At 41.4% G+C, this 17153-nt stretch overlaps 1 protein-coding gene across 2 annotated transcripts; it reads right to left on the bottom strand.

The window, feature by feature from the left end:
• Positions 1-223: 223 nt before the first annotated feature.
• LOC115753627 (protein FANTASTIC FOUR 1) lies at positions 224-2231 on the bottom strand. Of its 2 annotated transcripts, XM_048280568.1 has the most exons (2): positions 1877-2231; positions 224-1846 (listed from the first exon to the last, which is right to left on the bottom strand). In XM_048280568.1, exons 1-2 carry the CDS (start codon positions 2090-2092, stop codon positions 860-862), a joined length of 1203 nt encoding a protein of 400 aa, XP_048136525.1. In that variant the 5' UTR covers positions 2093-2231; the 3' UTR covers positions 224-859. The 2 variants fall into 2 exon arrangements, with proteins under 2 accessions (XP_048136525.1, XP_048136521.1); XM_048280564.1 differs by having other exon boundaries at positions 224-2231.
• Between the last annotated feature and the right edge of the window lie 14922 nt (positions 2232-17153).

The raw sequence follows: 17153 nt of genomic DNA, 5'->3' as shown, positions 1-17153 counted from the left end.
TTGAGGAAGCGGCTATTGAGTTTTTTTATTTGTAAGGTGGTCAGCCGCGTCGGCATCCATTTTTCAATGAACCCACCAATCTTTAGTAATGCTCTGGCTCTTTTCATTGCTTGTTTCGACCAATCAACACTAATGAAGTGCTATCCAAACAGCACATAATAATCATTTTTCAAGAAAGAAACAAGCACATTGAAATAGATTGACATTTCGTTCGACTCTCATGTTCTTCGTGACATTATTCGACTTGTCTCTACTCGACAGCCGCTACGATTGCCGTTCGGCACGGTCGGCACGTCTTTGATTGAGCAGATTTACCCGCCTCCTTTCACTATGTTTTACCGCTCTTATCGACTCGAATCGAAGATGCATTTCTAAGATCCAGCGGGCGAGACTCGCCCATGTCGAGCAGTAGAAAATGGAAAACCCATTACTCGTAGTAGACCTTTAGGGTTTTTCTATGGTACATGGAGAGAATCACGGGATGTGTTTCCTCTCTTGTTAAAATCGAGAAACCGTAGTTTAGTCACTTAAAAGGAAATGGGACAAGCGAGAACCCACATGAGCCTATGATGTCATTTTTTTTTTCTTTTGTGTTTTTTCCCATTTCGAGGGGCGTTTAAGGTTAACTACACATAACGATAATAACGGTCAACCATCACAAGCAAGAGTTGTACATGAAACATAAACATGCGACCCCCAAATAAGAGAAAATCAAGCTGAAAAAGACAATAAAAAATGCTAATAATAGTAGTGACAATAATATTAATCAAAATTAAGAAACGAAAAGATAGATGGAAAAAAGAAGAAGAAGAGAGAATTATAATTTGAAGTTCCATGGTGGGAGGGAGGGAGATCTCCTCTAAGAAAAGCCCACCAGAAAAGCCTCCAAATCGAACAATCTTCTGTTGCTCTCGTGCTCTTTCCCTCCTCCTTTACAGCAGCTTGACCTTTGGGGATGGCGATGGCGATGGCGATGATGCAGCATTTCCATCCCCGGCTTGCCCCCAACAATCCCATCACTTCCCTCCATGCCCTCCTCTTCCCAATCGTCCCCATCACCGTCTTGCTCTGCCTCTCCCTCTTCTTCTTCGTCTTCTTCTTCTTCTTCTTCTTCGTCGACTAGCAACAGTTCTTCTCCCGTTCCTCCTCCTTCCTCCTCGACGTCGCTCTCGGCCGTTTCGTTTTCGGCGTCGCCTTCGGTCCCCGCCTCGACGTCTTTTTCTCCCCCGTCGTCACCTTCTTCTTCGGAGTCAAAGCAGAGAGGCGACTCGTCTTTGAAAAAGCAGAGCCTGAGGCGGCCATGGCTTCGCTCGGCACGAAGGCAAGAACGATTCCCCTGTGGGGCCCTCACGACCTCGAGAATCAACCTCCCTTCTCCCCTGTGCGGCCTCACTCGTATCGAGTCGTTAGCTATCGTCGTCAAAGGTGGTGGGAAGTCGCCACTGTTGTTGTTGCTATTATCAATGTTAGTCCGAGGTTTCGCTTTCTTGCTTACGTTATCCACGTTCATGATTTGGCGCGTCGACCAAGGCCTCGTGGCTGTCTGTTCCCTCGTGGCCGACTTGCTTTCGTCCCGGGGGTCGCCATCGTCGTCGCCGAAGGGGGAGGGAACGATGTTGCTGCTCTCGCTGCCGAGGTTCTCCGTGCAGAGATCCAAGCTCCGCGGGCTGAGCCTGAGCGAGGAGGCTCTCGCCAGAGGGTGGACGTAAACGGGCGGTTCTTGGTCGGGTGTGGCTGAGGGTTCTCCGTAGCTGGTGGTGGAGAGGGCGTGCAAGAAGCTCCAACCACCAAGACTCTGACCCAGGTGGGGATTTGATGATGATGAAGAGAAGGGATGATGATGGTGGTGGTGGTGGTGGTGGGGATGGTGATGAGGATGATGGGCGGGGTTGGGGTCTTCAAGGAGTTGCTGGGGGAGGGGATGACAGTGAGGAGGACTTGGGGAGTTCAAATCAAGAAGAGAGCGAGCGAGGCTGTGGTGGCTGGCGGTGATTTTGGGGGAGACCAGTTTGAGCCTCAGGGTGGCCATTGGCTCCTGCACGAGGTGGGGGTCTAGGCACGACTGCAAACCTCGGCACACAAGCGTTGCCATCTCTCTCTCTCTCGGGCCTCTCTGCTAATGGCGGCAATTCAGCTGGGGGAAGCAAGAGAGGGTAACCAAGGATTGGACAGCCGAAACAGAGGAGAGATGAACTGCCGTTTCCTTAGAGAGAGAGAGAGAGAAGTGGAGGAGTTGGGCATGGAGGTAGGAGTGAAGGGGAGGGTGTGAATTTGTAGTGCCCAAAAAGTGCATCGGCTGAGGACTGGGGTCCGGGGAGGTGGGCACAGAGAGAGAGAGAGAGAGAGGGAGGGGTTAGGAGTAGGGAGTAGGAGGAAGGTTTGCCTTTTTTTTTTTTTGTCCAACACCACTTGAAAATAAAATAGAGTTTCTAGTGAGCTGCCACTCAAAAATGGAATTAACAGGGACTAAAGAAGGAAGAAAAGTTAGAGTTGGAAAGGGTTTGTCGCCTAGCGGCCAATGTTACACACGACCTGATAGAGGTACGAATGCAAAAAGTTTAAAGCCGAATTGGCACAAAATAAAAAGAAGATTTAAGATTGAATTGGCACAATTACAATAAATTTATGATTTTTTTTGGGTAATTTTCCTAAAGAGAGTACCATGACATTTTTGCTATAAAAAAAAATCCGTTGATTTGTATCAACATCATGCGTGTGAATATATCTATTTCGTAAACTAGTTCCGAAAACTGAAATCCGATTGGCATAAATACGACGGTAAATACAGAAGAACTAAGCATTGAACAAGTTGGATTTGAGAAGAGAATTTCATCTTTAGGGGTTCCTCTTTCGTTACAAAATCGCATAGCACAGGCTTTGCTTCCGTATGTCTTTTTCTATTGCGGAGACCGTATGGTTGTGAAGCTTATCCAAGAGACGCTTTTTATTTGTATGCACGCCTTCTGAAGATTTTTTTTCTCCATGTCACAGTATGCACCCGGTTCGGGCTAATGCGGAACATTCGAGCGTTAACCTAATAAAACTCACATGAAAATAATATGAGTTGACTTTTATGCACCTAACTCACGCGAATCGAACATTCATCAATTAGTCAAGTTTTACTTGCTTCTCTCTCTGCCTTTTGTCCATCTCTTCCAAAGGAAAGCCAACAGAGAAACAATGAATTTTCTCGAGAAAATGACACTTTTAGTGCGAAAAGTTGTGTACGGAGATTACTTTGGTGCCAAAAGTTTCAATCGGATCAATTTAATGCCAAATTTTTTGAAAAAGGATCACTTAAGTGTCAATTTCAATAGACTTCGCTAGAAATCCGATGTGGCACTTTTTTCTTAATATACGACGCCGACGTAACTCGCAGGAGATCCACTTGGCATTTTTTTTTAAATTTGAATTTTTTATGTAAAATAATTTTAAAAAAGATAAAAATTAAAAGATAATAATAAGGATTGCAGCTTAGGCAACGAGGGTTTGTTGTAACCTCGCCGCTGCCGCCCCACCATCGCCGATGAGAGTGGGGCATGGCCTACGAGGGTCGCCGAGCGCGAGCTAAGCGCTAGCGACCCACCCCGGCCGCATGAGAGAGCCTAGCGGCCCTTCCACAGATGGAACGAGGGTCGTCGGCCCTCGCTCGGGTCCGGCCGAGGGCTGACACTAGTGGGGCTTGCCCGCCGGTGGCGGCCCTTACCGGATTTGAGCGAGGGTCGCCAAGCTCTCACACGCGGCCGCCGGGGATCGCCGGGGATTGTGGGGCGACGACGGCAAGGGTTATAGCAAACCCTCATAGCTTAACTTGCATATATTTTTTTAAACTTTTTTTGTTAATATTTTTTTTTTTTGCTTATTTCAATCTATTTTAAGTAAAATTTATGTTAATTTTTTTCTTTTTTTTAAATCTATTTTATTTTTTATTTTAAAAAAAAATTTGAAGTCCATGTGGACTTCATTTTTCTTAAAAAAAAATTCCATTTAAAATTCAAAAATTAATTAAAAATGTCACGTTTTGAAAATGGCCAAACTTTTTCGCCAAAGGCACCAAAGTGATTCTTTTGTCTCCGACTTAGCACTTAAGTGATCTATGTACACAACTTTTGGTACTAAAAGTATCCTTTTTCCAATTTTCCCATATAATTCTTCCCCATATAAGTCAACTCATATTATTTTCATATGAGTTTTATTAGGTTAACGCTCGAATGTTCCGCATTAACCTAAATCGGTTGTATACTGTGATATGGAGAAAAGAACTTAATTTGGCGACTGATTCCAGAAGGCTTGCATACAAATAAAAAAACGTCTCTTGGATAAGCTTCACAACCCTATGGTCTTCACAATAGAAAAGACATATGGCAACAAAGCCTGTGCTATGCGATTTTGTAACAAAAAAGGAACCCCTAAAGATGAAATTCTCTTCTCAAATCCAACATATTCAATGCTTAGTTCTTCTGTATTTACCATCGTATTTATACCAATCAGATTTCAGTTTTCGGAACTAGTTTACAAAATAGATATTCACATGCATGATCTTGATGCAAATCAATGGATTTTTTTTAGCAAAAATGCCATGGTACTCTCTTTGGGAACTAGTTTACGAAATAGATATTCACATCCATGATTTTGATGCAAATCAATGGATTTTTTTAGCAAAAATTTCATGGTACTCTCTTTGGGAAAATTACCAAAAAAGTCCTAAATCTATTGTAATTGTGTCAATTCAGTCATAATTCTTCTTTTTTTTCAATTCAGCCCTAAACCTTTTTACATTCATGCCTCTCTCAAGTCGTGTGCAACATTAGCTGCTAGCCGACAAACTCTTTCCAACTCTTAACTATCTCCATGGGTGAATATATCGGGCTTTTGATGCGCGCCCCCAACAAATGGTATTATCGGTAGATTGGTGGGTCTTCAATTTCAGTGTTTGGTGAATTTTTAAGGAAGGAATCTAGTGACATCTTGATGCGAAAGGTTACTAACACTAAGCTTAATGGTGAGCAATCCGGGGTTGGTCTAGGTTTCACTTGGAACCTACCCATCTGAACCGGTTCCTCGATTTTTAAAACTTGAAACCTACTCTGCATGCCCTAGAACCCGGAATCTACCCGATCACAGGTTCCAAGATAGGTTCTAACATCTACTCAAGTTATAGTTGCGGTGAATCATCACCTCAAATTATCACCATTTGCTGTTATAATTTATTGATTACAATTCATATTTAGATACACAAAGAATATAAAACATTAACAAAGTAAAAGTCTCAATTATGAATACCATTAGAAATGGAAACTCGGATTAGTGGTTCCAGATTATATGCTCCATGAAGTATCACACAATCGTGTGAAGAAATAAAATTAGAAAAAAACAAAGACTTATTCCAGGTTTCATGTTCTACCCTTTGGAACTTGAAATGCATGCACCGAAATTTGGAACAAGATCGATTCCCACTCATCCGGTGGAACCGATCCTATTCTCGATTCTACCTGGAAACTATGTTCATCCCCAATTCAAATTAGTGGTTCCAAATTATATACTCCATGAAATGCTGCATGATCCCGTAGAGAAATAGAACTAGAAAAAGACGAAGATTTTTTCTAGGTTTTAGGTTCTGCCCTTTGGAAATTGAAATGCATTCCCGGAACTTGGAACAGGACCTTTGGAAATTGAAATGCATTCCTAGAACTTGGAATAGGATCAATTCCCACGGGTTCGGTTCTCGGTTCTACCCGGAAACTATACTCACCCCTTATTAAGCTTACTCATAACAAAGAGATTATTGAGATACACATATAAGTTGTGTTAAAGAAATCTACAATGATCGAGTAATTGATGTGGTATGAACCAGTTGAACTATCGCTTATAGTTGGCTCATAACTCATTAACTTTACTTTTTAAGTGAAAAGGAGTCTAACTGGATATCTTAACAAGTTCGGATTTGGCTCTCTCTTAGCGATTTTCCCGATATAAGGAATTGAGCTGCTATTACGTGCTCCCAACGCTAAAGCTCCGAATGCCAAGTCTCATAACGCAAAAGGTGAACTTGCATGAGGCTTAATCTTACAAAATCTAGCGTCATCAACTATTTGTAGAATCGATCGGATGTTAAGTTCGAGCACCGCCCAAGGTCGATCAACTCGACCCGACATGTCATTCCGCGAAATTTTTGTGTACATTCAGCATATTCTGTCGGACGGACCATGACCTCAATGTCAAATCACAGCCCCTTCGATTCATACGTCCATAATTTAAGGTGGTTGGGAAAAAAATTTTTGACAAGCGAGAATCTTGCGACCGCCGGATATTCTGCCGGGAATTTCAGACCAAACATGCGGACGCTCTCTCCATTGACCAGTGCTCACACCCGCAGAAAAAACATGGCCGCACAGCGAATGTAAGGATTGGGTCGTGTTGGTTGCGTTTTAACACTCCAAAATCAAGAGTCGGGTCTCTCCCCTTGACCTAAAGTGGTCGGAGAGGTGAAAGGTTGCAAACGTTGAATTCTGGAGACTGTTGGAACAGTGTGATTTTTTGGCAGAGCAGAGTGTGGCGAGAACAACGTTTTTCTCTGCTGGTCACGCCTTGGTTGATGCGTGTTTTGTCGGAGAGAGAGAGAATTAGTGTTTTTTTTTTTTTTGGTTTTTTAGGGTTCTCTTCTTGTTTGTCTTAGGTTCAAAATCGTTTCCATAAATGGTGGGTGATGCCGGGATGTGTGATTTCCATTTTGCGAAAGCCCTTTCCTTGGTGTACTTTTGATTCTTCAGTTGATGCGATGCCCACATCACATGGGTCGTACTGATTTTGCCGATGGACAACATTTCGCGTGTCCTTCTTTATTGACCCGGGAAAATATTCCCGTCTCAAGCGGCGACGCGGGACGATGCGAGGCATGCGTGTTGCTAACGCAATAGATATTAAAAGTTCAAGTTTGCGTTTACAAATACGAGCTCGTCTGCCCTCAACGGCGAACCAAATGGAGCCGTAGAGCTACTTTGACCGATGCACGTGAGCGACGGTGAGCTCAGTGGTGGCTTGCGAGACAAGTTCGTAGCATTAGGCATTTGATCTCTTCGTTTCACTGTTCCGATAAGCAAGATGGTGTTGAACTTCTTATCGATCGATCCCGGCCACCATGGAGCCAACTCAACAAAACGTACGGATGTCTTAACCCGGGGACAGCGATGTCTAGAGACAAACTTTTTCCGTAAGCCAAAAGCAAATAGAAATGATCCCCCACTAAGACACTTTTTGCTCCGTCGGCGAGGACGTGCTTTCCTTGAAACCCTAGAAACCCTTCTCTCTCTCTCTCTCTCTCTCTCTCTCTCTCTCTCTAGGAGATGACCTACTCTAAAAGATTAAAGCTTGGCTCAATTTAACATCTACAAAAGTTGTGTTAATCGAACCAAAAAAACATATTTAAGGTTGCGGTTGGGGCTCATTCCCGCTTGAGGGGTTAGTGGGATAACTGTTAAGGTTCCCAAGAATAGAAATAGGCAATCCCTCGCACCATAAGAGGAAAAGGCACTAAGGAAAACCACCTGGCATCTCAAAACTATATTCTTGATTTTGTACTCTTGGTTGGCCCTTTTTTTTTTGCACGTTGCCTACCTCTACTGGAGATGAAATGTGTTGCTGAGGAAATGGTTGGAAGTCTCGCAATCAATTCGTCAACATCTTCAACTTTGCCTTTCTAGGGAACCGAGTTAATCGAGATCTTGGACTTTATCGCTCTCTCTTACGCGCAAAACACAAATTGAGAGGACGCATACCACATGTGACTTTATGAGAACGAGAAACATCTTCCATGCATCGACTGTGTGCCAATTCATTCACGAGTGGGCTACTTAAAGAGGCTTTTTAATGATGATTGATCTAGCAAATCGTTCTCAAATTTCCTACAAAAAGAATCATTTGTAATACTCTTGTCAATTAATTCAAGGAGGAAGTACTTTTTTTTTCCTTAAAATTGTCAAAGAATTCTTTGAGCAATAGGTACTGTGAACCTAATTATGGATCCATGAATGTGCAACAAAATGGATTTACGGTGCTTTTATCTAAGGGAAAACACAATATTTAAAAAATATATTTTTTTAAATAATCGTTTGTATCGATTACAAAAATGAATGAATGAAAAATATTTTCATCAATAACGAAAATAGTTAGTCATAAATTGTTGTTGATAATGAGAATATTTTTCGTTGAATAATATATCTAAACAATATAACCAATTATTTTTTTGAAAAATATTTTCGAAATCTTCAGTTTTCTGCTAAATAAATAGAATCTTATTGTTTTTTCTCTTTTGAAAAAGAAAGGCCTGACAACCACAACCTCTAATTAATGCCCTTCGTTTTAATTAGGCATGTAGATCTTGAGAATTTATTTGCTTTGGCTTATACTTTTGCCGATATAAGCATGCAAAGACGCAAATTTATAATAAAGGAAGAATAAATATCGAGCTTAACGTGTAACTTTATGAGTTAAATTAAAAGTATCTCTAAAACTTAGAAATTTCTTATCCAGCCGCATTTTACTTCAAATACTTAAAACTCTTGAAAAAGTGGGATAAACATCTCATTCCTTATCAGTTAGTATTCATTAGTGTATATAGTTTCTTCCTTCTCGGGTTTCGATTTGAACTACAAACTTTGAGGCTATGTTGAACAAGGGACCATCATTGTAGAACGATCTTTTCCTTCTCGTGACATAATATCACATCTGGGAATTTGCTAGTGTCCAATTTGCAGTGGCTTTTCATCCATTTTAAAGAATTCTGCACTAGATCCTGAACCTCACCGTATCAACTTCTGCGGAAATAGAAAGATCAAACTAGATATGTATCATATCGTTCCCAAATAGTATAAACTTCACATGAGATCGGTTGCATACTTGATCTAAGATTTTTTTATGGAGTCGATTGCATACCTGGTGTAATATTTCCAAAGTTGGTGTTACGTTAGGACGATCAATTGATTTTTTGGTCCTAACTATCCATACAACTTATGTGCTTTAATATTTTGCCACATTTCAAGTGATCTTGCAATCCCCAATTAAAATGATACACATCAAAGGATCTTTAAAACACTTTATAAGCATCCGTCATTCCATGAATTTGTCAGCTTTGTCTAAATGTTTTTTTTTTTTTTTGGGCAATTATAAGAGAGAGGAAGAGATAGAGAGCCAATAAGGTAGATATGCACCTCAGGAGGCAGGGAGAGGCCAGGATGATTCTCATTCTTATCCTCGAAATTCTGCAAATCTTAGGCCTTGTCTTGTTCCTCCCGAATCTAAGATATGATCAAAAGCATTTGTCTCCTAATTTCTGACACGACCGTCAGGCACATCAATTGAAGCTGCAAAAACCCTAGCTATTTGCATCTGTCTCGTTCGTAATTCTCAAGAAAGACAGCCACCCAAATATTCTTTTTTTCTCGTATAGACCTGTGAAAAACTGCTGGTATGATCAACAACGAAATCTTCTGGGGATGCTTCGGAATCGAGTCATGGTTTTCCGACAGTGAGTCCAGGGATTCTCCGGGCCATGGTCTCTGCATCTAGCAAGTTGTGTCCAAATGGTATGGTGACCCTTTAACATGAACACTTGTATCTTCGCAATTACCGCGAAAATAACGGAGGGAAGGAGCCCGAGCGATTCTAACACAATGTGCAATAGACATGCGTCGAAGTGAAGCGACATTCAGGCATCTATATATGGTCAGACAAGATGAAGGTCGATATATGACTGGAGAGGACACACTCCCTCGCGGTGGCAGGCATGTTTTTGCGAAATTTCCCCCACAAGTGGATGGATCGGAATACGACGTTGCAAAGATTCATTATATTTGGTGCGATAGCCATGGTTCAATCATATCAACTGGAGAGCTCGTATATCTATGAAATGGGTAAGAGGTACGGTTGCTTTTTTCAACTATTGTGTACCGAGTTCAAGTTGTGGATATGAGTTTGCGGACGGCCAAGAAAGGAATCAAAGGACCAACGAGTTTGGTCGGTTCTCGTACAAACGTGACAACTTGTATGGTGGCCATTTTGTCCCTTTCCTAAAAAAATAAATAATTGTGTGACCGTCCTTAATTCATTGTAAGATTAACAGCTTCTTCTGGGCCATAAATAATCAAAGTACAAATAATTAGAAATTATTACGGAGTTCACTCTTTCAAGAACTCGTGGCTCACAATATGTTGTTACTCTTATAGTCCTCCAAAAACAGTTATGCAAGCAAAGTCCTTCCTCTAATTAAGTGGGAAACGATTGGTGACTGGTTTGCCATCGTCAAATGAGAAGGGGCAACATGCCCAAGCCCTTTTAGACAAATATGTGTTCTTTATGCTGCTCCCACCAAGAACTCTTTTCACTACCATTTGCATAACAAAAGCCATGGATTGCCATATGCTTACAGATGCCTACTAATATCCTATGCCGTCCTCTTTTTTCCAAGTAGTGCGATGACTTTTCCTCGCTGCCCTGCACTACTTGGTTCTTTTCCCGGCCAAGTTTGCAAAGTGTTGGCGACCAAATCAGCAACTTGATCTAGTTTTGTTTGTCGCTGAGCGCTTGCTTCGTCCGAGAGAAGAAACCAGATGGTGATCCCAGGGTGCAAAGGCACGAAGTGTGCAAATATCTGCAATCCGCCGGTGCAGCGGCGACAGGCGGAAAAAACCAGTAGGGTTAGTACGAGTCTTCTTGAAGTTTCTATCAGAGTTCTTGTATGGATTCATCTGTGAAATAATTGAGTGCAAATCGGGGAAGCGCTTTGATAAAAAGATTTGATCTTGACCGACTCAATGCTGTTCTATAGTGAAATGTAATATCGCTCTTCTCGTGAACATCGATCACATCAGCCGAACCACATAAGCGCTATAACCCCATTTGGTCCTTCATGTTGGCATCATTTTTGGATCCCTCTGAGCTAAACCTATTTAAATAACTCTGTTTTTGACTGGTCAAACGAATCTAATCCAAATAAAACCTACCGGCCACCCACGCAAATAGCTAGTTACTCCTCAGAATTAATGCCTAAATCTTCACATTTCATGATCACTACACCAACACCTTAGGCTTTCTTTTTCCGCTAGTCGACGAAGAGGAAAAAGCGAATCTCAAGAAGGACTCGAGCAACAAGCATGTTTGTTATCTTCGCTTGGAGGTTAGGTCCAACCCCCAGGGTCAGCGCAGTTGATTGGAGCGTCGAGGATTTTTCAGCTCAAAAACTGGAGATCTGCAGAGTGTTTCATAGATCTCTAGATAGTCGGGTCTCTATACTTATGCCTCTGTAATATAAATAAATAAAAAAAAAGGAGAAGTAAGATTAAAATGAGTATGCACATGCATATGATGCAAGCAAAAGGCACAGAAACCCTCTTTTCGCTCTCGGGCATCAAGATATGATATAAGTTTTGAAGTCCTTGAAGTGTTAATGTGGTCCTCAAGGCCTTTCCCGGTTTTTTTTTTTAAACAAAGTGGTCCTAAATTCCTAGAGCATCAACCCGAAGAAGCCTAAAAAGAAACTCCATCAGCAAAAGTTTCATTACTATAATATCAGAGATGCTTTTCAACCCTGGCCATCCGCGAACTCCTCATAAACCCTAGCCGATAATTGAGAATCGCCACATTTCGTGTGTTGCTTACTATCTGCGTTATATTTCTAAACTCATTTCGTGAGATTGAATGACTCAATATATCAATAAAAATATATATAAATAGATAAATAATGCTCTACCGAACACATTTCATGATGTCTCGTTTGAAATGATTTCATTTTGTCCATCACGTCATCAACTCATATATATATATATATATATATATATATATATATATATATAATCTCTTTTTTCGCATACTTTTTTTCGCATACTTTGAGCCAATCCGAGTAAGAGAGAGAAAGATTGACAGAGAGAGAATGTGAGAGACTGCATCAGAATCCATCAAAGGATGTTTGATCTTGCTAAAGTAATGGAGAATCTTTTAACCTAAGGGTACGTCATGTCCCCCTTGGCCATTAGCGAAGGCCTTAAAAAAGTCTTGCCCCTTCGATATTTTCGCTGAAATCAATAATTTATTTGGAGACTTTCCTTCTTAAGAAAGACAAAGAGAATCCACCATGGCTTTTGCACAATCTCACGTAAACAAAAAGCGACACCACCCCGCCCCCTTTGCTTTTTGAACCTCCTTTGCAGCTTAGCCCCATCTTTCTCCTTTTGCTCGTCAATGATTCCCTCAATATATATAAGAAAAGATTAGTTTCGGTATTCGCACCACCGTCCCTAAACTTCTGCAAAGTATTCAATATGATCCCCGAACTTTTTTTCCTTTGCGTGCAGTTGAGTTCTTGAATTATACATTTGTTCCGTTCGAGCTAGTCATTTCGATAAATATGCACACGGAATGCTAATGTGGAATGTTACGTCGGCAGTGACTAGACCAATTATGGTGACATTGCATTTTTTTTTTACGGCTAACATGGAAAAGGAAAGGACAATTAGAAAATTTAGAAATATGCCTGACCAGTGATCATGCACAAGGGAAGGGAGAGTTAGCCAACTAGGGCGTGTGATAGGGACTGCATCGCTGAGGCGTAGAGAAGGGAAAATGGTGGTCGGCATCGAGATCACCACCAGTCCAATGTCCCAAGGGTCACGCAACCCAGATCATCGCCTCGACGCCAAAGATCGCGCAAACCCAAACCGGCAAGCATGGGGGCCATGCGACCCCCAAGCATCGCCCGGTCGAGCTTGTATCTCGTCGAGCTATCCATGACCCTAGGCTAGGAGCCATCGGGGTGGCGCAACCCTAGCAGCCCATCGCCTCCCTTGTAAGCGTTCCGTCCTTTTCTTTCGAGTTCCTTTATTTCTTAAATTTTAATATTTCTTTCAATGTTTTCACTTTTTTCTGTTTTTTTTTTATTAATGCCACGTCTTCATTAATTTGACGGCAACTTAAAGACTATATCTGCATTTTTCCATACATAATTTTGATAAAAGGACTAACTGAAAAAAATTGTACAGTGTAAGGGTTTTTTTTGGGTCGGCGAAAGATTAGAGCACCATCGAGCCAATTCAACAGAACGTACGGATGGGTCAACTTTTTGACCTTGATGTCTAAGAGACGACCGTTTTCCGTAAGCCAAAGGCAAATAGAAATGATCCCCCGGCCCCCCCCGCTAAAGTTAAGCCAAAAGCAAATACAGTCTTAAGGACTTAATTACATAAAAAAAATTTGAGCTATCGGATTGAATTTTATGCGAATTTAAGTGAAAAGCGAGGTAGCAGACAATGCCCTATTGTTTTTATTTTTATTTTTGCTGGATGTAGCTAAGCAGATGCGCTTAATATGGTCCGAAGACCAAGCAAAAAATTTGATCTTACATACTTAACAAGCACGCGAAAAGGACTTGGTTCGACGAGGGCAGCATCAGCTGTTACCATGTTTGAGGTCCAAGGTTAGCTTTACAGACAGTGACTAGGCATCTCAGTGTATTAATCTCAACTGGAATCCATGATTAGCACTAAACAAAGCTTGTTGCAAAAGCAATGGATCGACTGAGCTGACGCACGGTTGTTCTTTGGCTTTGAACGATCTTTGCTGAAAGTTCCCCCCATCATCAAAGTTGTTTTAAATTGGGGAAAAATTTTATGCGCCACTAATGAGGATTAACTGGACGGCTTGATTAGATTAGCGTAAAAGGTGATTACGTAGAAAGTTCTCTCGAGGGCAAATTTATGGATGACGAAGGAGAAGGCAAAGCGACCTTGGGGTGGGGGGGAGTAACGGTGATCATGCGTCGGGGACAAAGACATGGCTTCCTTTTCTGAGCTCGAGGCAGGAAGTTTTGCCCTAGAGATGAGAAAATGTCATGAACCACATTGTTGGGGATTGAATAATCTGTGATGTGGCGATCCTGCTGAAAAGAATTTGCAGAAATTCGATAGGTTAGTTAACAAGAGGAAGAAATGAGGGTGGGAGAAAAGGAAGAATTAGGGTTTTGCCCTCCACTTTCTCATTGTGCTTGAAGGTCAGTCAACCTTGCACATGATTTATTTGAGGTTGTTGGAGCGAAGAGAAGAATTACAGATGTGTTAATGAAATTATCATGACGAGAGAAACACCAACCATACACTTATGTTACGTTGTACAACGAATTATCATATTTCGTAACTAATGTGACGGTCATTTTGTTTGTGTGAAGATTGGCTGAATCGAAAAAGTTGCATGTACATCGTGTTATTAAGGAATGAATCGACGCGGGTTCCTTTAAACACCGCAAGGAAAGTCGGAGTGTGTGTGATTATTTGAGTATTTACTATTCGACAAGATCTGACCGCTCAAAGTCAAACACTCTTTGACTTGACGTGTCATATTAGAGAATCATATTTTTGAGACTCTAAACTCTCAAGAAATAAATTGAAGGTATTTATCAAGCATGTAGCTAAACAAATCTTTACAGCAACAAAGATCCACTATCAAGTACCCTAATGTTTCAATTGGACAAATTGTCCCTGATGGATATAGCTGGGTCAATTTTCAGATTTTCCTAAAAGGGATATGACATATATAATGGGATAGTCGTCAAAAAAAGGCCTAAATTTATTGTGCGACGGACAATTCAATCATACACTTTTCAATTATGCCAATTTAGTCCTAAATTTTTAGACAATTTGCCAATTTTGACCAAAAATTCCTAACGTGGATACCAATCGGGCGTCGTGGCGTCAACGATACCGACATGGACAATTCTTGCAATTTTGTTTAAAATTTTTCTTCCCTTTTTTCCATTTCTTTTCCTTTTTAAGTGTGGCCGACGGCACGACCGCCCTCACCTAGGCGATCGTTGCCCTTGCTAGATCTAGTGAGGACAGTCTACCTTAACCCTTGCCTTCGCCGGCGGCTGCACCACTAGCCACAATTGAAAAGGAAAAGAAAATAAAATAAAATAAAAATGTCAAAAATTATTTATGCCAATGCCAGCTTCACAACGTAGGACGATTGGCATTCACATTAGCAATTTCAACCCAAAACCGGTCGAAATGACTAAATTGGAAAATCGTTCAAAAGGTTTAAGATCAAATTGTCCCAATTAAAAAGTTTAGAACTGAATTGACCGTTGTACGTCACGTTTTCGACAATTTTCTCCACGTACAATCATGAATCCATTCCGGGCAGCAATAACTATCAAAATCCTTAGGGGGGACATTCGTTTTCCCCCAACATCTGGGATTGTTTCCACTGAGTCGGCGACATGGATGCGATGTGATTGGGCCACACGAAAGTTGGATAGATTAGGGCCATTCTACCTTTAGCCCCTACGCGAAGGACAAACCTTGCTGATTCTAATACAGATCCAGTGGCGTCCACATAGATCGTGCATGTCTGAGACTGTTGATTCCCTCCCTCATTCCCTTTTGCTTGCGTTTGGTGGGACGCACACCTTGTCGAGGGACCTCCTTCATTGACTTTCCACCGAAACTTTTACCACGCTGTACTTTTTTTTTAACTCGTTGTTAATATCACGAAAAAAAAAAAAAAGAATTTTGCATCTCGAGACACCGGTGGCCGAAAAATACGTTTCGTTACGATTCCATCCATGAGGACCGTTTAAAATCATGCACGGCGGCGTCGTCCATGCACGCCGCCACATCGGATTTTTTCCGGCTACCGGGGATGAAACTGTGATCGAAGGTACTTTTTTTCCTCATTGGTCTAATTTCTAGAGTACCTATGATACGAAAATAGTTTTGAGGTATCGAAAGTTTAGGGATTCATTTTTTTTCTTTCCGGGGAATCCCATTCAATTTAACTCTGCCAAATCTCATTGACCCACGATTGCAAAGTACACAACCCTTGCGACGATGGCGGGCCTAGAATCGGGCCATAGCAAAATCATTTGTAATCGCGGCACGCGATGAATACATGACTCTAGACAACTAGAACGCGAGATTTCGTTGCTTTAGGCGAAGAAGAAATCGGAGGAAGCTACTAAAACTCTAGACTATTCTTGACTTCTCAAACCTAGCAACTAAGATTGGAACAAATCGAAATGTCTAGGTCTCCTTGGCAGTACGGATTCGCCTAGTAATCAAATCACAATCGTTTCCACGAAGAAAATGTACGTCGATGCGTCTGGGGGTGAGACTGGGCCTACTTCATATTGGGCCGTTACTAGGCTTCTTGGCCCATTCTGTGTATGCTTGTAAGGGCTTTCGTCATTTGGGCCTGACTAGGATCCAAAGGCAGGACCAATCTGGGTAGAATCGTGGTTACTCAAAGTTCAGTTCCATCCTAACTTCCACATGAGATATCGTAACACATGAACACTTAGAAAAATCCAATATCGGGCTAGGACAATTCGTATAGAAGTGACGGTCGAAATAAACTTGTACTTACACCTCCATCGTAAAGCAACACTGCAGTCCCGAAACGAGAAGCCATCCGAGTGAGCTCTTAGAACTTCTCCTAAAAATCATCGGTTCTAGAATTTCCGAGATACAGAAAACGACTAGATGAATGCATCTCGTTCTACAAACAATGCAGATCTACATCAGTGCACGTGCGTTTGAACCCGCACAACCAATTCTTATGACTCGTCCGATGCGCGCTAGCACACGATAAATGAAGTGAACCATCACAATCAATGTTTCAACAAGTTTGAATTGTTGGACGAAATCACCGAAAGGCATAGTCTAGAATATCCTCCCCTTGATTCATGCCATTGCACCCAACTTTTTTTTTTTTTTTTTGGGCGTCATTTTCTCCTCCACCGCACCAACCATATATTATACACGCTCCCAAAGACGTACGTGCATGCAACAACCATACTCAAGTCGACGCCATTACTTGTCACCTGTCACTCCCCACCCTCTTAAGACCCAAAGAAATATTTAAAAAAAAAAAAAAGTCATACTAAAATAAAGACAATGAGGCTGTACTGATAATTCCTTTCTACAGATTATCTTGTATTCATATTTTCGTATTAGTAAAAAAGATATATATTTTATGTTCGCGTCACGCTCCATTTTGAACGTTATATGCCCAGGTAAATATGTTCAATCGTGTCGTTCCATGTCAAGAACAATGTCCCTAAAATGAGCTTTTAAGAAAGTAGAAAATCTTCGGATTCGTACATGTCCTCGAAA

This window comes from Rhodamnia argentea, chromosome 1 (assembly GCF_020921035.1).
Source record: "Rhodamnia argentea isolate NSW1041297 chromosome 1, ASM2092103v1, whole genome shotgun sequence".
Taxonomy (NCBI): domain Eukaryota; kingdom Viridiplantae; phylum Streptophyta; class Magnoliopsida; order Myrtales; family Myrtaceae; genus Rhodamnia; species Rhodamnia argentea.
The sequence above is the reverse complement of the archived record's forward strand: the minus strand, read 5'-3'. Positions and strand labels throughout refer to the sequence as shown.

Bases quoted from the DNA above. Each gene is read 5' to 3' on its own strand.
- LOC115753627 (XM_048280564.1), bottom strand. From the start codon at position 2,092: ATGGCAACGCTTGTGTGCCGAGGTTTGCAGTCGTGCCTAGACCCCCAC.